Source organism: Notothenia rossii (assembly GCF_949606895.1).
Source record: "Notothenia rossii genome assembly, chromosome: 2".
NCBI classification, from domain to species: Eukaryota; Metazoa; Chordata; class Actinopteri; order Perciformes; family Nototheniidae; genus Notothenia; species Notothenia rossii.
This window is the reverse complement of record NC_136904.1, coordinates 34,781,747-34,801,736: the sequence shown is the minus strand read 5'-3', so window position 1 is coordinate 34,801,736 and position 19,990 is coordinate 34,781,747. Positions and strand designations below refer to the sequence as shown.

Here is a 19,990-nt window from a genome sequence, read left to right as displayed (position 1 = left end):
GGACTTCTCATTATGCGTTTACATTATATTGCAATTACCATACATACATACTATACTATGTTTATTCTATCTTTGATTTGTTCCTTCATTTTAAATCAGTTGATGTCTTACATTTTTTTTTATATTCATGATTTTTTCTTAAAGGTCCCATGTCATGGCCATTTCTACTGATCATAATTCCATTGTTGAGGTCTACTGGAATAGATTTACATTGTTCAATGTTCCAAACTCACATTGGTTTCTCATACAGCATCTCTGTATAGTATGTGTATTCACTCTCTGTCCTACACGGCTTGTTGGAGCTCCGGCCCCCCACCTCCCTGTGAGCCCAGTGTGCTCTGATTGGTCAGCTCGCCCACTCTGTTCTGATGAGTCCACTACCGTTACAGCGGGACATCAGTGATTATGTGTTACAATGGCGTTAGCAACCAGAAAATGACACCAGTAATGACAAACAGATGAGAATGCTGCATGGGGTCTGGGTGCCGTGTTGGCTGTGTAGGTTTCTAATGTTAAGAGATAAAATCCAAAGTGCTTGTTTTACACAAAAATGCACACAGTCAGCGAGAGCTAATATTAGGCTTCAGCCGTCTGAATAACCCTAATGAAAACTCTGAACCTGCAGCCTTCTGATAAAAAGTGCCCTCCTTGTGTGACTATTTTCCACTGCAGCTCAACAAGAAAATATTATCCAGGAAAACACAAACAGATTTTGGTCTCTTTGTAAAATACACTGTATTTTTAGATCTGTGATCACATCACATTAGCCTTGGCTGAACTTTAATATGCTTTTATGCACAGAATAGGAACAACAGTTTTTGTCTCATCGGAGTGGTGTGACATGATTTAGGAATAATGCATTCAGTCATAATCTTATATTTATATAATTATGTGTTGATAAAGGGTTTCTTTTTGTGAATGAGTTACGTCATGCTCCGCCTGTAGTGGGCAAAGTTGATGGACTTCATTTGATGTATCCCCCCCCTCCCTCCTGTCTGTCTCTAGGTGTGCAGCACTCTGACCTGGTCATGAAGCTCAGGCTCTCCTGTGTTCCTGTGGCTGACTGGCTCTGGCCCTCCTCCTGGTCCTGCTTGGTCAGCTCTCCCAGCACCGGGCTCACCCCGAGCAGCAGCAGGGCGCAGCGGTGGATCACAGAGTTGCAGGCTGCGGTGTACAGGTCCTGGCCCTCTGGGAGCCCCGTGCTGCCCCTCCTGCCCTCCTGGGACAGAACAGTGTCCTCCTCTCCTCCTACGCTCCTAGACACAGAGCCGGAGCCCAGTCCCGTGCTGCTGCTGGCCCGCTCTCGGTCCCGGCTGCGTGCTACCTCCCGCGCTGAGAGGAAACATTGAAAGATTTCTGTGTGGTGTGCAAGTTGCACATACACAAATAAACAAACACACACAAGATGCTGGGTTAGAGGACAAGCAGCAGCCGCACAATACACTCGAGGTTTACTAGAGTGCAAAGTTCATAACCAAAGCCCATGCAAATGCAACACATCGAGAAGCGCCTGACACTGACACAATGACACATCCATCCACATTATTTTGATATGACGATAAAAATCTTACATTACAACAAGGAACTTAAATGCAACATCATTACTGTATTCAGAAAAAGCCAAATCGAGCAAGATTAAACAATTATCATGACATTCTATGAAGCCGCAATATTTATCTTTTCCTTAAACTAACTGGTCACTGGACTCATTATTTGGAATCAGTAACTTACAACAACAGCATACTATAGCAAGGTCATTTAATATCAAAAACAATAAGGCTTACATTTGGATTCAGCACCAAACTGCCCAAATTATTAAATAAATAACCAAAACATCAAGAGGATAGAACGCTAATAAAAATGTATTGTTTTTTGTAATTGCTTTTCAAACACTTTAGTACCTTTTTGTAATAAAGCTGAAATGGGAATGAATAGGAGCAGTCAATACTCAAATGAATGAACTGTAAAATAGAAGTTTTAAATGATACGCCTGATGTTCCTAATGATAAGCGAAATGAAAGCATATAGACGTACAGTTGGAGGCAGGCGTACTTACTTCCAGCTGTCATTACTTCATGTTCCCTCTCCTCCTCTTCGTCATCTTGCTCCTGGTGGCCCTCCTCTCTCTCGCGGTCCGCTCTCTCCTCCAGCTCTGCCTCCTCGTCGATGGTGCGTGTGAACGAGTGCTCCTGAGGGTCCATGTCCAGAGAGTCCTGATTGTCTGAAATCTGTGAAATCATGTGACATCCATGAGGGAAATATATATATATATATATATATATATAAAAAAAAGGAACATTTTTTTTATCAAATGCATAATCTTTCACAATATCGTTTTAAATAAATAAAAAAATCTGTGGGAAACTATTTAAGTCAAATATAAATGAATTCAATAAATACATATTTTTTCCCCAACATGAAAGGTGACTTTAAAGAAATTGGTACCATTGTGGAACCAGTTTAAACTATTCTGCATGATGTTAAACTTAGTAATAAATCGTGTTTTCATATATATATTTTTTTTTAAATGATGTCTTTTCTTTGCTTCTGTTTTTTTATAAGCATATTGTTTATAAAAGAATCATGTTTTGCAACCCGATTGTAATAACAAACAACAGGAAAGGAAAAAAAAACTAAAGCATGATAGGGCCTCTTTAACACATTATTTGCCTGTATCAAATACAATGCCTACTGTGGTTTTCATTTTGATTCAATTCCTATTAAGTGTGCAGACCAAGTGTGCAAGCAACTTTTGATCACTCACCCTCCTCTCACGTGAAGTGGATCTTGTCTGGATGAAGTCCATGTTCTTACAGGCGAGCAGGCGATTTCGCACCTTATAGACACTGCGATACACCTCTGCAAGAGCCTTGGATGGTTGGTACCTGATGGGAAAATATAAAAAAATTAACTTTTGACATGTGAGGTTAATTTTAGACTGGCACAGTGTGCAAACCTTCATGCAGACACATCATAAATGTCATGTTACATTACCTGCCCTCTCCACAGGCTTGGTCCAGCATACCTGTGTGCTTCAGTAAGGCTGCCAACACAAACCTGGACACAGTGTCTAACAGTGACTCATTACTGAGAGTGGCATTGTCCCAGTCTGCAACAGAACACACAGTACAGTCAGTCATTACAAGACTAATGATGGAGACAATAGATTGATTATATGCTTAGTCAAAGCCGTGGACCTTTGCTCATGGCGTAGTCTTGCATGTTAATCCAGAGGCTGTTGGCGGGTTCTTTAGAGGAACACAGAGCCAAATTCACCAGGACACTCAACTCAGGACGCAGCGTGCAGTCGAAAGGCTTCTGCTCTTCATTACCGGACAGCGCCGCCTCGAGTAATGAGCTGATGCAGGCGTCTGGAGGACACAAGTGAACAAGCACATAATCATCTCAACAAGTCACTGAGGGGGCAGCTGAATAGATCACCTGATGGAGCTGTGGCCTTTTAGGAGGGTCATCCCCTCTATCTTCAACTCTAATCTTTAATAAAAGAACACTGAGGAAACAACATATAATGGAATAAAAGGTTCAAAGTTAAAAATATTATTCTATAAAAGAATATATTTTTGACCAATATTTATGTTGTTACAATATTGCAGGGTTGACAGTTGTAGTTTTCACAAAGTATAAAAAGATAACAATTATTAATAAATGATCAGCATTAATGTGGATTTAAAGACCAAGCGAGTAAGAGCAAATCATAGAACATCACAAACAGTCTGTTGTATTCAGTTAGAGAAACTTCCTCTGCAGGGATTTTAGCCTTTGCAGACCATTTACATGCACACAAACCTATATAACACTACAGGAAATGGAACAACCTAAAAAGCATAAAAGGCCCTCTTCAAAATGATATCTAATTTTGAATAATCTTTTCAATATAATTGTGATATATTGCTCTGCCCTTACTCAAATGCTTGTTACCTGTGATCAACATTAAAACATGCATGAATCAGCCATCACAGTTCTGTATCTGTCCGCTCCCTACCCAGCTGAGTGATGTCCACTTCCAGGCCGTTGCTGAAGAGAGGCGTTTTGAGCCAGTAAGCAGTATCCTGCTCCTCCAGAGAGGTGGGGGCTCCCTGCAGCATCCCACCAAGGCAGCGGCCCACCAGCAGGGCAACAGTCCTCTCCAGATCCACCAGCCACACCCAGGAGAACGCCGGCTGCGGCAGAGACATCCCCGAGCCCGGCTCAGCAAAGTCTGAGGTACCTGGACAGATAGAAGGGGAGCGTCATAGAAGGTCAGCATAAATGATACTGCTCAAAAACTAAAAGGCTTCCAAATAGTTTCAGTTCTTAAAGGGATATTAAGGTATTGAGAGATCTACAGCTATAGATTTTTAGAGAGATCAGATCACATGCTCACCATGCAGAGGCCACTGCAGCTCCTGGTCCTCCAGAGGCGAGGCGGCGGGCAGCAGCCTGTTGAGGCGGTCCAGAGGAGGCAGAAGGTCCAGCAGCTGGCTCAGCAGAGGCCTCGCCACCGACACAGGAAGCAGCAGCAGGGAGTTGATTATCTGACACAGCATGCTGCCTGCCGCTGACACGTAGATCACATCTGGAGATGACAGAGACATGGTTAGCATAGAGGTATGGTACTGTTCAAAGAAAAATTGTTTTTGTCAAAAGGGAAAGAAGTGTTTAATATTAAGTTTACTTTCAATAAATTATTCTTGAGTTTAATTACAAAAACATAACCTTATTATTTTTTTGTGGAGAATAATGGTGTCCGGATAGCAACAGGGTTAGAGAAGGAGCAGGGAATTTACCATACTAGAAATGTAGTACTCCATGCCAGTAGCAGTGAATTTCTACACTTCGATAAGACAATAAAATACAAATAAATCCCATTTACTTCAAGATATACTTCTTTATTAATGATTGCTGTTTTGCTGTCATGCTGGCTTTTGATAGGAATGTTTAACAGGTTAGAATTCCCTCTTGAATACCTATATTATTGATGTATTTATATCTATTTATTGCTGTGAAAGCATTTTTTATGCAAGTTTTAAGCCCCAAATCTACATTCGATAGCAATGCATTTTATTGATTTATATTTTGCCTTCACCATGTTTACTGAATGAAGTTTGAATGCATCATTATTTTAACGTTAGCTAAATTATTTAGCTTGTTGGCTAATTAACTGTTTTCGATCGAGGCAGGAATATGCTGTAGATGGGCTGCTAACAGCTAGCTTGCGTGTGTTTATCTTTCACAATGTAGTGTAGCGTAATCAGGGAAACAATAAGGTTTGTTCCCTGATCAGAAAAGAGATTAACTGATCCTCCTCACCTTGTAGCTCCTCTCGTATGCTGCCGTTCCAGGAACTCTCTTTTATCAGAGCAGCTGAGCGGGAGAAGATATCTGTGGCGTGAGGCAGCAGGAGCTGCAGATGCTTGTGGAGTAAAGCCACACTGCTGGAGTTCTGCAGAAAAACAAGATGATCAGAATGTTTTCATAAGACTCTGGTGTTAAGATTGTTAATCAAAACTAAAATTGTGATTAATAAAAATGCAAAAGCCACTAATATCCACTAAATGTTTTCAAGAATAAGCTCAAAGATACACAGGGTATGCAAATAGCACTAACTTGAGTCATGCATTAGTGACACAAACATGTTTTTATTCAATAAAGGCAATTTCATGTAATTAAAAAATTAAACAAGACCATGCGAGTTCTGAAACAAGATGTGCAGTAGCGAGTAAATAACATCAAATTGACTGAATTAGTCGTGGGGCATCTGGCTTTCAGGTAAACAAACATCATGTTGTCATCTCAACAGTGTCACATGATCCCAATGGCACTAGACCAAGCAGTTTGAATAACTACATGAAGACATTTTGATTGTGTAAACACTATTTTTACATGATAAAACAGTTGGAGGAGAGTTCAGGCTTCACATCAACAAGCACAGCTGAGAGTGCGTACCTCGGTGACGGAGTTAATGTGGCAGTACGCTAACAGTTGCTTCTGCAGGGAGCACAGCAGCTGGTGGAGGTGAGCAGGCTGGCTGCTGTCGGAAGAGGACATGCCCTGCTGCAGCTTATCACTGTTCTTCTCCAGCTCACCAAATGCCTGGTCCTGCAAACAAACACACACACAAATCAGAACATCAACAATAACATGTTCACAGATATCGCAGGTATAAAAGGCATCTTCCAAGATGAAAAAGGTGTAATGTAGAAAAAAGGCAACTAAGTGAAAAAAAGTGTGATTTGATAACAGAGGATGTTCGACAAACCACATTTCATTGGCTGTCACCTTATAGCAGGAAGGGTTAAAGTGTTCGAAAGTATATTTACTCAAGTACTATACTTAAGTACAATTTGAGTATTTCCATTATTTTTCGGCATAGTTTGAGACACGGATCAAGTTAATGGCGTGACATTTTATTGATTTGCTGGAGGCTCTAGAACGGGCCATATGGATTTCCTGCAGATCGTTAGCCAGCAAGTCTTTGTAAATGTGATTTGTTGGCAAAAAGTCATTAGTCATTGTCAAATTATTTTATATATACTTTTTTTTTCAGGCGTGACTTAAGGTTTACTTAACATTATCTATCTCGCTTGCTTGCCGCTGTTAAACCTTCATCATTCGACTTCATTCACTCATGTGCTCATCATTATGGCAATGAGGCCACTGTGGGAGGCACAGAAGAAGACCAAATCATTTGATTTACATTTATAGAAAAACAATTATATTCTGAGACAAAACATTGACATTCAAGCAGTATCAATTACCAATTCCTATTTTATTTTTAAAAACAAGGTTTTTTCTTTTCTTGAGAACGTTTTGGGATTTCAAGCCACTAGGGCTGTACCCGAATATTCAACTATTCGTTCGTTGGTCAACTATTCGGGTTTCAATTTCATTATTCGGATATTCGTTTTTTGTTCAATTTATTTATTTATTTTTCGAAATGTATGCTATTAATAAAGGCGAATTGCCATATTCTTATACTATATTTATACTTTTGAATTGCACTGTTAAAATGCGGAAATATATACAATCTCAGCCTGTGCTCCTGACATCGCGTTCACTCTCAGTCACGAACGCAAACGGCACGCTTCACCTCGCTTCACCCCGTTTCACACACCCGAACACAAAATGTGTGGGACCATTTTAAACTGGACGACGGTAAGAAGAAGGCAGTGTGCCAAATATGCGATAAGAAACTGGCCCACCACGGTGGCACAACAACTCTGAAAAGTCACCTGGATGCTGTAAGTAGTAGCCTAGCTTAGCTTAGCTGTTGTCATGATGAAGCTGCTTTATCCGCCGTTTAAACAGTAACGTTACACATGATAAAAACGTGCACTTACTTTGCTTGGAAAATAGTTGCAAGCAAGCAACAAAATTGTTTTTTTATATTAATTTTTTAATTTAACAAGTAGGTAACAAGGTAACAAGTATGACACTGTTAGGCCTACTGTTACGGCTATGTTATTAAAAGTATTGTTTTTATAACAGAAATCTGTGTTTTGTATCTTTGTTTGACTGTTCAGGTTGTAAAATGTTATAGACGGAATTTGGAACCAGATTTGGTCCCCGGGTGCTGCACTGCGGCTGGGTTAAATGCAGAGGACACATTTAGTTTTAAAGTTTGCGAGTACTGAGACAATAAATAAATATAAAACGTAATAGTATGCTCTTTCTGCGCTTCTGCTTAACAGCGTGTTGTCAGGTGTCTCGGATTCGGAGCGTGTTATGAAACCTTTTGGAAAAACAAAATGTATTAAAAAAATATACAAATCTCTCCGCACCGAATATTCGAATATTCGCTGCTGATTACTACCGAATATCCGGAGAATGGTATTCAGGACAGCCCTATAAGCCACAGAGGAAAACATGAGCTTGTTTTGAAAACAGCTATCAAATGGATCTAGAACGTAAAGCAGCCTTGAACACAATGACTTGGATGAGTCCCTTCAATACTAGAATCTATTCATTTATCCAGAAGCTTGTTGTCCTCCTGAAACATTTTTATTTTTAGATTCATCTTAAAACATGGCTTCACTTTGTTCCTCAACAATTTCTTAAATGAAACTGGAATGTACTGTTCTACTAAAAATGTTAACCATGAGCAATTTAGAGAGGGTGAATATTCGGTGAATTTGCCTTACACAGAATATTACTTTGTTCCACTTACAACTTTTGTATTCTGGATTCTTGGTATTGTGCCATTTAGAAGATCAGCATTGAATAACTGGTTTTTGGTTTACTATACTCTTTCATCTAGATGTGTGTTTTTGAATTTGTGATTCTCAAAAAATAGAAGAAGACGGGGCTCTATGGATTAAGAGAGGCGTAAGAAGAGCAAAAAGAGAAAATACACTGGGAGGTAATGAATTCAAAAGCAGTGACTCATATTCAGAAAGCCTTGCAGTCTAATCGTCATTCATTGCTCAGGCCTGCATAATCTGTGTGTGTGTGTGTGTGTGTGTGTGTGTGTGTGTGTGTGTGTGTGTGTGTGTGTGTGTGTGTGTGTGTGTGTGTGTGTGTTTTAATCAATTAAATGCCATCTTTTAGAAGCCAAGGAACAGAAGCGAGCCACTGATGTGCCAGGAAAGAGGCGGCAGGTAGAAATAAAGGATTATATGAGATGAGTCATGCTCTGCCACCACTCCAATATTGACAGAAACGAGGGAGATGGAGTCACGGTGGAGTGGAACAACGGTGGAAAAATATGTCGACTTCACTGATGGCTTCCTTCTTGAGTAATGTCTGCCTTTGTCAGTCCTGAATTGATCGATATGATCCCAGTAATAATGGTTTGTTACTGCGTAACACACACAAAGAAATCAATAAGAGCAAACTCCATGCTCTCTGATGGAGCTGAACAGAGCATCTGCTTACAGTATAAAAGCCCAGGTTCCTAAGCAGCGTCTTCATGAGGATCTCAGCCAGGTGTGTGTCGGGGTGTCCTGCTGTGGCGCCGTATGTGGGGTCCGGGGAGGCTGTGAAACCCGGGCCGGAACAAAGTACCTCCGGGCCGTCGGCGGGGGAGCTGTAACCCAGGAGCGAGGCCACGTGGGTGTGGTCCTGGAGACTGGTCAGGATAATGTCCAGCTGCATCCTCTGTGGGACAAACACATCTCAATAACACTGCTGACCCTGTAAGTCCAAACACTTGATTTAAACTTTACACTGAGGTTCATACTGGGGACAACGACAAGTCAGTCACCGGAGGTTTTTTCCCCCCCAGGCCAACGTATGGGCAGTCATCAAGTTGGCCTTAACTTTGGTTATCATGGCCTTTAGTAATAGAGTATTATATGTCTTTACCTTTTACCTTTAACCGATCACCGGTCAAAACAGTCGCTACCCGGTTTTGACCATTATCATATATCCAATGTCCACCATTCCAACATTGCGTAGCATGACGTCGGTGTTAGCAAGTGTAAAACTTTGCGATTACATTGCATACTATTGGGCGCTGTCTGTACATTACATTAATCCAACGCCACTTACAGAAGTTCAATAATAAACCATGAAGATGCCATTATTGTCCAGACTGCCACAAGAACTTCAAAAAGTTGTATCTCCAAGACAATTTATTAGCAGGATTAGGGTTAGAGTTAAGGTTACTGGCAGCTTTAGCATATTGGTAAAATGGGGCACGCTCTTGAGGATTTTTTGATCAAAACTCTGGCTATAAGAAACCACTTGAAAGAACACAAAACCAAACAAGGGACCCATTAGCCGAGCAGCTAACTTAAAGTCCCTTCTAATTAGGCATTTGTTCATCTATAAAAACCTCAAGTACATTAATCTATTTCCAGTGATGCAAACACAGGTATGGTGAAAAAAGAGAGAACTATTCGAAGCAGGAAAAAAACAGCGTAATATACCATCTGACAAAGGCCTGTGATATAATGCTTCAATTAACTGTTCTTTATAAAATACTCAGATCAATAGGAGACAGAGATGTTAAGTTATAAATCAAGGGTTTTTATTATTATTTACAGCAGGGGTGGGGAACCTTTTTCCTTTCAATTTTTACAACATCCTCCGAGGGCCGTACAAATGATTGAACTCAACCTCTGCTTAAAAAAATTAAAATCACAGCCCATTCATTTGGCCTTTCTTTCATGCTGTGCAAAGAAAAAGCAACCTCTTAATCCAGATATCTTACCATGACTCGCGCATGCATGCATGCATGCATGCATGCATGTGCACGGTGTGGCATGAGCACCAAAACAGCAAGATATGGACACAAGATGTGTGCAAATGTATTTAGTATCCATGTGAACATGATTTAAGTGGGGGGGACCTAACCTCCTCTAGGGGGTTCCGGGGGCATGCTCCCCCGGGAAGATTTTTTTTAAAATATTGAAGTTAAAAGCATCAATCTGGTGCACTTTGAGGGCAACATGAGGAGATCTATGGGTACATCTTTCAACACCCATTTGAAACAGAACTGTAAGCAGATTTTTCTTTTTGGATATTTTACAAATCACTCCCCTTTCAAACTCTATTCTTGTTATTTTTAACAACTTTTGTGTTACTGTCATATAGTATTTTATACCTGTTTTTCATTTAGTCTCTAATGTCTCATTAATAATTATAATGATCATATCAAGGTGTGCCTTAACCTCACTGAGCTGAGGTTATTTGAGCCTCTCAGGAGAGAGCTCTCTTCCACCTGGTTGTAGAAAAGCTCTTTAAATTCGTTAGCATAGCTAGCTAACCAGATGCTAATAACAACAGATCGCCACTGTGCTTACAACTAAAGACACAGCCACGCAAACACTGCGGCATGTGTACGGCTCCTTATGGGTACTGCAATATTTGAAGAGCTGGAGCGGCGTTCCGTTGCTCTCCGTCAGCACTCTAGTCTACACTCCTTTCAGACGAGACATAACCACGTGAAGACACGTCACGTGTTGTGTTCAAGGAACCTGTCCTTGGCCAGGAAAAAACAGGCACTCGCTTGTTTAATTATTTTGCGATCTAGATTTCTTCTTCTTTTTTGAAGTGAGAAGTTGTCCGTCAGTCGGACGGACTAACGGACGGACTGGCGAACCCCCCCCCCAAAACGAAAACTCTTTGGTTCTCCACGAATTACACAAGTCACCCAAAGCAGCGTTAAAAAAGCGGGAGGCGCCGAAAAGCGACTAATTTGCATCACTGTATGTCAGTGGCTTTTAACTTGGAGGTTCTGACAGAAATTGAGATTAATGGGATATGAAAAAACTATGTCTACTATAGAAAAGGGTCTACATTGTTTTAGCTCAGTTTGGAAGCATCCATACATGATAAAGTAAAAAACAGGAAACATCTTGAAATGGAAAAACATGGTGATAATTATGAATGTGCATCCAGTGACATTGCTTCTGTGTGTAAATAGCATAGGGTACCTGTCCTTTGGAGAGACTCTCCCATCTGTCGGGGCCCTGAGGCAGCAAGGAGTGCAGGAGCTCCATCCTCTCTCTCAGCGGAGGCAGCAGCATGGTCGCCCCCACCGACAGGGTCTCGATGACCGCCTGATGGCACAAACACACACCTACTTATTCCTCTGCTGCAGGTGATGTAAATTATTCAGAGCTTGTTGACATTTGCAGTAAATGTCTGTCTTTATGTCCCATGTGCTAATCAAGAACAAGGAACACGATGTTTCTGTAAAGGAAATGTGAAATGAAAAACACAAAAATAATTGGTCCAATTACGCAGTGATTACAAGCCTTTTCAGGGGGAATACAAAAGCAAGAGCCAAGCAGTTACGTCTCCCAGTTTCAAAATTATAGTTAATGTGATAATTATTGAAACAGACATATGCTGTGTTAATAATTGTTATGGTTTGTAGGATTTTTCTTTTTACAGTTTAATAGTTTGTCACTTTGACAGACCCTCCATTACAGAAACCTCCGTTTTCTTAATGTCATGGAGATGACACTCAGCTTTACCTCTCAACAAAAAATGTCTGCAACCACAACTCCTGCCTCACTGACATTGAAAACATGGACATATCTGAAGTCATTATCATCGTCCAAAACGTTCTTATTCACTCGAACCAGAATTGTTCTCTTAAAGAGGCCATATTATGCTTTTTGGGGTTTTCCCTTTCCTGTAGTGTGTAATATATTTCTGTGCATGTAAAAGGTCTGTAAAGGCTAAAATCTCAAAGTTCCCAATGGGAGTGTCTCTAAATGTTTCGCTATTGTTTGACATTTCTTTATGTATGTGAGGAATAAAGAGTAAGTGTCAGAAAGAGGGACAGAGGCAGGGATCAGGAGGCAGATCAGACTCCAGCTGGACCACATGGTATGTTTTATTCCCCTTGCATACATATTCCATTTCAGCAGCACAATCTAGCGCAGGGGTGGCCAACCCGCGGCTCTTCAGTTCATATCGAATTTTATATGTGTGAGTTTGGGGGAGAGACAATGACTCCTGACTAGTGTTGCACGGTGTACCGATACTTGAAAGGTACCGCGATACCCTGCCGTTAAAAACGTTATGATTCCTCAGTTTCATTAGTATCGGTACTTTAAGAATGACGGGGGGACGTACTCCGGTGAGAAAGCGCAGATTTAATAAGAGCCGTGTGTGTTCAGCGCTCTGCTTCCACTCCCTGCACTGCAGCCGTGCCTGCAGTCCCTCCCCTCTCAAGCACGCTCAAGTGCCTCCCCTCTGTCGTGCACGCGCTAGCTGCCAGAGCATGTGAGAAAACGAGAAGCATGGCTGCAAGTGGGAGTGCATCTGCCGCTGCGCCTCGCCTTGTTGACAAACAAGACGCCAGAAGTGAAATTTTGATATTTTAGCTATACCTCTTGACAGTGAGGGCAAGCCTACGGACACCACGAGGCCTGTCTGTAAGAAATGTATTAATTTTATTCAATACGAATTCTTGTCATTTATTTTATTTATTGTTCTCATTGTTTAAAAGTTTGTGTTATGGTTATGGTTTTGGTGTGAAATAAAGCACAATAATTACATTTAAGACTGTTTCCCTTTTTTTAAGAAAAGTATCGAAAGAATCGGAATCGCAATTCTGGACTTGGTATCAAAACCAAAATGTTGGTATCGTGACAACACTACTCCTGACAGTTAAACCTGATATTTAGTAGGTCTGTTAAGTATTGAATGCTGATAATTCTGACATACCGTAATTTTCGGACTATAAGGCGCACCTGAATATAAGCCGCAGCAGCTAAATTGAATGATGTGTACATATATAAGCCGCACTGGACTATAAGCCGCAGGTGTTTTAATGTTTAATTACCATATGTAAGGATTCGTGCACACAGGGGATTGTCGGGAAAGAGATGGCTGTTTGAGGAAGCTCCCATTTATTAACATTTCAACAAACAAGTTGCATATTTGCATAACGTATTCAAGTGTTACCATTTAGTGCAATAGTAGCTACAGAACATGTACTGTGCTGTGTAAACTGTACTGTATCACATAGCGTTTCAGACACACAAACTTTTCAACTTTCAAACTTAAACGGTGCGCTCCCAGCACACGAACCGGCAGTGATCTACAGCAGTGGTTTTCAACCAGTGGTACGGGGACAAACTGTCTCGCTCTCGTAATGTCTGTCTGTCTTGCTCTCGTTCTGTCTCTCGTACCACTCTCGGTTCCACTTTTACTTTTGCGCGCTACCTGTCTCACTCTTTTCCGGCCTCCAGCTTTTCCTGCTGGAGCCCGCCGCTTAAAGGTGGGGGGCGCGGACCGGCCATAGAGCCCATAGAGTTAAAGGTGGTGGACTGTAACCTGTAAAATCCATAGATTTAGGAGGTCCCCTAGTGGCCATTAGCTGTAAAAATCCATAGATTAGCCGCACCGTTATATAAGCCGCAGGGTCGAAAAATGGGGAAAAAGGCGCGGCTTATAGTCCGAAAATTACGGTAATTTGGACGGTCAAAGTTGTTTGGGCTCGGATAAAATCGCTCCGTTACTTTCGTCCCGTGTTACTTTCGTCCCGTGTTACTTTCGTCCCGTGTTACTTTCGTCCCGGCTCTTCCTACGTGTGTATGTGTGATGTCAGGTGTCAGTATGAGAGGATGACAGCGCATCTAATTTTGATGTGGCCCAAGAGCCAATCACAATAATACCTGCGATGCAGTGAATCACTTTTGAGGGGGGGAAAACCTGTCGTTGATTAAACAATATCCAGTGTTTCCCCTACCATTGTCTTGGAGGGGCGCTCCGCCTCGCCCCCCCCTGAAATTCAAGGTGTTTAAAAAATATATATAATTTTTTTTAAAATATATATATTGCACCAAATTGCAAATAATCTATAACTACTGTCACTTTTCACATTGAACATGTGCTCTTTTATTAAATAAACTAAACGCTTCCATTTTAAGTTGTGAGTTTGGTGTTTTTGACCCTAAGAAATACTGATGCATTAATCAATAACAATAATCCACAGCTCCTCTCTCTGCTCCAGAGGATTTAAAAAATATATATCCCAATGCCACAAAAATGCATCAGTGACGTGGTTGAAATCTTGTCTCCAGAAAACAAAAAACTGAAACAAGCGGTATCAGTGACTGTGTGTTTGATGTGGCTCTTTGCAGTAACATTGAAAAAATGTGGCTCTTAACCTCTGACTGGTTGGCCACCCCTGATCTAGCGGCTCTTAGTATTGACACATATTTATTGAAATGTGTTGCTGCACAGGTCACCTTTAGCTGTCTTAAGCGATGGATGATGTCATGTGTGTACTTAATTATAACTACGTACTCTTACTGTACTTACAGTAAACAGAATTCTAGGGTGTCATGAGTATTTTCTGATGGTTTATACTATATGTTAGTTTGTTTGTTTGAACACCTTGTTTCTCTTGTGCATTAAGAACACTTGTGTTAGGGCATGATTTAACAATAAATAGGTTATATATACAGTACAACATACCACGTACTGCCCACCCTCCCATGCCACCCTGGCATGACCTCTTGCCACCCCATGTCAAATGTTCTAGAACCGCCACTCTTGCTATCCCAGAAAATAAAATATCATAGTGTCAATGTTTTTTCCTGAACATTTCTTGTGCCTTGACGTATTCTCTGTATGAGGCTGCGAACAATTTTCCCAACATGCCCAACAGTGCATGTTCTTTTTTCCTACCTCCTGAATCTCATCCGGCACGGAGGAGTCCATCAGCCTGAAGAGCAGGTTCCTCAGGGGCCTGGCCTGCCGACCTAAGATACTGGTGGCCACGCCCCCAGCCAGAGCCAGAGCCAGATGATTGGACAGAAGCCGAAGGCACAGTTTGAGGAAGTTATGATGCTCCCTGCAAATATATAAGCATACATTTATTTAAAACGTTCAGGCTAGTTATGTTTTCATTTGCCATTACCAAAACAAATAGAAAAAACGGGGTAAATCTCCCCTTTCCTAATTCTTCGAAGGTCTTTGGAAATCACAGCTGTGCCAATTGATAAAGCTGTCACTAGCACTGATGGTGACTTGCAGGCTGTGTGCATGCACTTACCTGGAGGAGGGGAATGGAAGAGGGGGGTCTTCACTGTTGATGCCGTCACAGTATCGCTCTAGGAAGGACCGCAAATGGGAAAAGGTACTTTCCTCGAGGTCGACACAGTAGGGCCTGTGCCAAGCCACCACTTGCCTAGAGAGCCAGAGAGAGTAAAAATTGACTTTAAATGCTTCAGTACTTTACATGTAGAGCTCTAACGGAATCACAGAGTTTATCTTCAATTGACATAGAAAAAATGTAATCTGGAGGGAAACAGCATTTCCTAAATGGATCAGTTCATAAGTACTTTGTACATTGAAGCCGTAACAAAACTTTTACAAATCAAATTCCCTTAATGTGAATGTACTTCCTCATCAATATGGGGATGGAGTATGAAATATTTCCCTAATGTCTCACCATTATTATTAATTGTATCGTTCAAATCATTTGCCAACTATTGTGATAAGTTTGCTCCTAAAGCAGTTGTCCAATGATTTTAAATCACACTTCCATAAGGTCAGGGGACTAACAGAAGGCGCATTTACAAATAAAAAATCAAAGTAACAAAATCTTATCTGTCGATAGGTTGAGCTTAAAAAGGGCTGGATCCTACAATTCCCGTAATGTAACTAAATAATCTTTCATACAAAATGTCTTAATCTAACCTTATTTAGCACAATTTCTCTGAATAAAAAATAGAATCTAACACACTCGTGAGTTATTTGTAACACAGAAGGGAAACAAAGCTGCTGTAGATTTCACATGCAGTTACTGACCTTTGACCTATGTTAAACAACCTCAAAAACTTTAAAACAAAGTAATCAAGGGCTGTTGTGACATCAGCACTGGCCTTTACCCTAACTCCCTCCTATGTGAATAATTCCTGTAAAACCCAGGTTATCTTCAGTTACTCTGGCTCCACTCAGTGTGTTTACTGTGTTGTAACTGACCTGTCTCTGGGCAGCGCGGTCCACGCCAGGCTGTGGGAGGTGCCGGCTGAGATCTGCTGAATAGCGACTCCGTCCAGGCCCACCACCTTCTTGGGCTTGGTGATCGGCCCTGTGGAGTTCCCCTGGCCACACTGACCCATGGAGTTGTTGCCCCATGCATATACTTCGTTGTCTGGATGGAGTTTGAGTAACAGAAAAGTAACACAAAATTAGACACGGCTGTATTGATTTTGTTTTTCACTGCACAATATTATTGAATAATAATGAGGTGCGCTAAGGTTAAATATTAGCTTAAACAAATATGGTCTATTTGCTATTACATCATGCTATTGCATCGGTTCTGTTTTTAGCAACCAGCACCTTCATTGGAGAGACAGAGTTGAAAGAGGAGACAGTAAATGGTCCTGGGTCAGATTCAAACCCTAGTACATCTGCGGCAAGCTCTACCAAGCACTACCAAGCTATACTTCTACCCTCTTTCAAACTTTTATGAAACCCAATGTGGTTCCAAACCAATGCAACAAAGAGGCAGGGCATGAAAAAAGGGAAGAGACAACTACCATGCGACAGGGCCAGGCAGTGACTGTCCCCTATGGAGATGTCCACCACCCGGGTGGTAGCCAGCTCCTCGATTAGTTTGGGTCGGAGTGCTGTGGCTTCGGAAGAGCCGCACCCCAGGCAAGCACCACAGCCCCAAGCATACACCTGGAAAAAAACAATGAATCAGCATAAGCATTTGTTTTACCCCTTTCCCTGAGAAAAAATGATTTTCCAGAAAAAAGTAAGAGTATATCTTTGAGAGACAAAATGAACAGTTGAATATGCTCAAGAGAATACTAAAGATCGGTCATAAATGAAAACAATCAGAAATGATAACTGAACTGCTTGTTATTGGCCAACCAGCTGTCACTAGGGAATGCATCAACAGCTGTATGAAATTCTCTCAAAGTGAGAAATGTTAAAGAACTTCAAGCCTCTGCCTTTCCTCTAAAAACCAGTCTTGGTAAACAACGATGTCCTACCTGTCCTGTAGAGGTTAAGGCGAGAGACGACTGGCTTCCTGCGCACACTTTTCTAATGAACATTCCTTGCAGGGCCTCCACTACTTTTGGCTTGTACACTCGATTAGTATCACCATGACCTAGTTTTCCTGCAGGAAAACACATGGTTTCTCTTTAGAGGGCATCAGTATAAACACACACTGTATTGATATGCAACAATTTGACACACTGAAATCTAAAGACAATAAAATACAAAATTGCAAGCTCTTATGCAAAAACGATACATTTCAAAATTGATTTTAAATGTACAGACTTGTTATGAAATTTAACATGTAAGTCACGTTGAAGGGTTAACCCACCGTTGTCCCCTCCTCCAAAGGACCACACAGTGCGTCCGTCCTTTGACAGTGCGATAGTATGGGAGCTCCCGCATGACACCTCGCCTACATTGCTGATGTCTTTAACCAGGGTAGGAATGTTTCGGCTGTTGCTGTCACCGTGGCCTGTGTTCCAAAACAATGACAAATTTCCGACTGTTAACACGTCCAAATCACAACAGGTGGAGTTTTTTTTTTTTGCCTGAATGGAGGGTGAAAAGGGCAATACATACGGTTTGTATCCACATAAGCACATCTAACTTCCTGTGTATTCAAAACTACGATTCAGCTTAGAGACAACATTTTAAAGCCGCCCTATTAAGCACATTTTCAGGTTCATATTAGTATTTTGTGCCACTACTGCAGGCATGACAGGGGGGGGGGGCAAGAGAGACCAGGAGGAAAAATGGTTATTAAAAAAAAAAAAAATTCAAAAATTATTGATTCGAAAATAATATGATACAGTACTATTACGTCTCGGTCTCTGTGTTTCATTAAAGCTCGGCTCTGGGGGGGGCCGACTTTTTTTTTTCTCCAAAGGGGGGGCCTGACAGAAAAGGTTTGAGAACCACTGCACTACTGTGACATGTCTCCATGCTTTAATGTTCAAAAAGTGCTTTATTTGCCTCAGACTGCCTGTGCTGAAGCAACTCTTTTCACCCTCTGTCTGAACCGATTGCCGCTTAGAGATTTCCCGACATTTGGCGTATCACTTACAATGTGTTGGAGCGCTAGCCAATAGACGCGCCAATCTTACATAATGATGTCCAATGGAGGCGTTCCAGGCAGGGGGTAGTGTGTGAAAGAGAAGGGAACTTTGGGATTTTAGCTTTTGCAGACCATTTACATGCACAGAAACCTATATAGCATACAACAGGAAAGGGAAAACCCCAAAAAGTATAATATGGCCCCTTTAACTGGAAGCTGTCCAAATGATGATTCAGGGTGATATCTGGAGAAGATGACACATACTGTAAAATGTCAAAGCTGAATCCGAACCCTTTCCACCCACAGAAGAGCCTTGAATCCTTCTCAATAATGCATTGGGAATCTGTAAACTGCACATTACACATTAATTTTAGGATGACTTGGTTCAGCAACTTACCTAATCTTCCAAAGTCTCCTTCACCCCATGTGTACAGCTCTCCATCCTCACTGACTGCAGCACTGTGTCTGTAGCCCGCAGACACACACACCACCACCTGACCATAACAACACACGTCCTCATGCTTTATGACTGCTGGTAAACGCACAAGCAAATATACATATACTGCATTTCCGAACTGAATGCATAGGAGTGAGCAGCTACAAGACAAATAATAAATGTGTTGATGAAGTAGGAAAAAAAAGATCATATATAGAATACATTTAAATATGTTACTGGATTTTAAAGAATACATTAATGTCATATCAATAAAATACCATGGTGTCAAGCCATTTTGTGTGAAACCCTACCTTCCCCTGTAGCGGCCCCTGGATGAGTTTAGGGTATTTCTGGGTTGAGCTGTTCCCGTGACCCAGTTTTCCATAATCACCGTCTCCCCAGCTGAACACCTCACCCTCCGTAGTGAAGGCTAGCGTGTGGCCGTCTGAACCCTTGGACGACGACACCTTCTTGATGGCACGGTGGGGCTCGAAGGTGAGCTTCTTGAGTGTCGATTGGTTGTTGGAGTCCCCGAGGCCCAGGCGGCCGTAGCTGCCCTTCCCACATGCCCGTACGGAGCCGTCAGACGAGATAACGAAAGTGCAGTACTGGCCCGCCTCAATCTGCAAAATACAAAGAAGATAAGTGTCTGTATGACTGCACATAGACCTTGATCAGAGGAGCTTTAGCAACTGTCTGCTAACTTTTGCAGCGGAATCAGAATTGAGTATTCAACTTGCAATAAAGTACTGTTATCTTTGTTGTGCAAGTTTAATTTAAAAAAAGAAGAAGAACCCAGAGCACTGCTCATCCATGTTACAGAGTAAAAGTCTACAGCTGTAATGGAAAGCAATGCACTGCTGAAAAACTAGAGATATTTGCATTATGTCATCAAGTATATGCCAAGCCATTGTTTTAAGCTGATCAGTATAATGAATGCTTTGATTCGCTTTCTTTAAAGTCAACAACACTTTTGCCGTGGCATGCAGCGCCATGTGAAAAAGCACCTAGCGTCTTTTATTTGAGCCCGACCTTTTTGTGCGCAAGCTCCAAGTGCTTAAAATTGAACATAT

General features: G+C 41.5%; 1 protein-coding gene and 1 long non-coding RNA gene across 13 annotated transcripts in view; one reads left to right on the top strand and one right to left on the bottom strand.

Annotated features, from left to right (window-relative positions):
* The window catches only part of herc1 (HECT and RLD domain containing E3 ubiquitin protein ligase family member 1), an 87,280-nt gene that overhangs the window by 60,484 nt on the left and 6,806 nt on the right, over positions 1–19,990 (bottom strand). For 11 of the 12 annotated variants that reach the window (XM_079663639.1, XM_079663634.1, XM_079663635.1 and 8 more), the window contains exons 5-23: positions 19,229–19,540; positions 18,879–18,975; positions 17,756–17,899; positions 17,418–17,545; positions 16,956–17,100; positions 16,396–16,567; positions 15,464–15,598; positions 15,097–15,262; positions 11,379–11,504; positions 8,875–9,096; positions 5,947–6,099; positions 5,311–5,443; positions 4,385–4,576; positions 4,004–4,228; positions 3,198–3,371; positions 2,995–3,109; positions 2,765–2,885; positions 2,057–2,228; positions 1,023–1,356 (exon numbers count right to left, since the gene is read on the bottom strand). In XM_079663639.1, the coding sequence (XP_079519765.1) occupies positions 1,023–1,356; positions 2,057–2,228; positions 2,765–2,885; positions 2,995–3,109; positions 3,198–3,371; positions 4,004–4,228; positions 4,385–4,576; positions 5,311–5,443; positions 5,947–6,099; positions 8,875–9,096; positions 11,379–11,504; positions 15,097–15,262; positions 15,464–15,598; positions 16,396–16,567; positions 16,956–17,100; positions 17,418–17,545; positions 17,756–17,899; positions 18,879–18,975; positions 19,229–19,540 (3,266 nt within the window). The remainder of the gene's footprint in view (positions 1–1,022; positions 1,357–2,056; positions 2,229–2,764; positions 2,886–2,994; positions 3,110–3,197; positions 3,372–4,003; positions 4,229–4,384; positions 4,577–5,310; positions 5,444–5,946; positions 6,100–8,874; positions 9,097–11,378; positions 11,505–15,096; positions 15,263–15,463; positions 15,599–16,395; positions 16,568–16,955; positions 17,101–17,417; positions 17,546–17,755; positions 17,900–18,878; positions 18,976–19,228; positions 19,541–19,990) is intronic. The other variant, XM_079663636.1, reaches the window with a different exon arrangement.
* LOC307028540 lies at positions 6,162–8,692 on the top strand. Its single transcript, XR_013805025.1, has 2 exons — positions 6,162–7,241; positions 8,294–8,692. It is a non-coding gene; the product is annotated as an uncharacterized lncRNA (long non-coding RNA).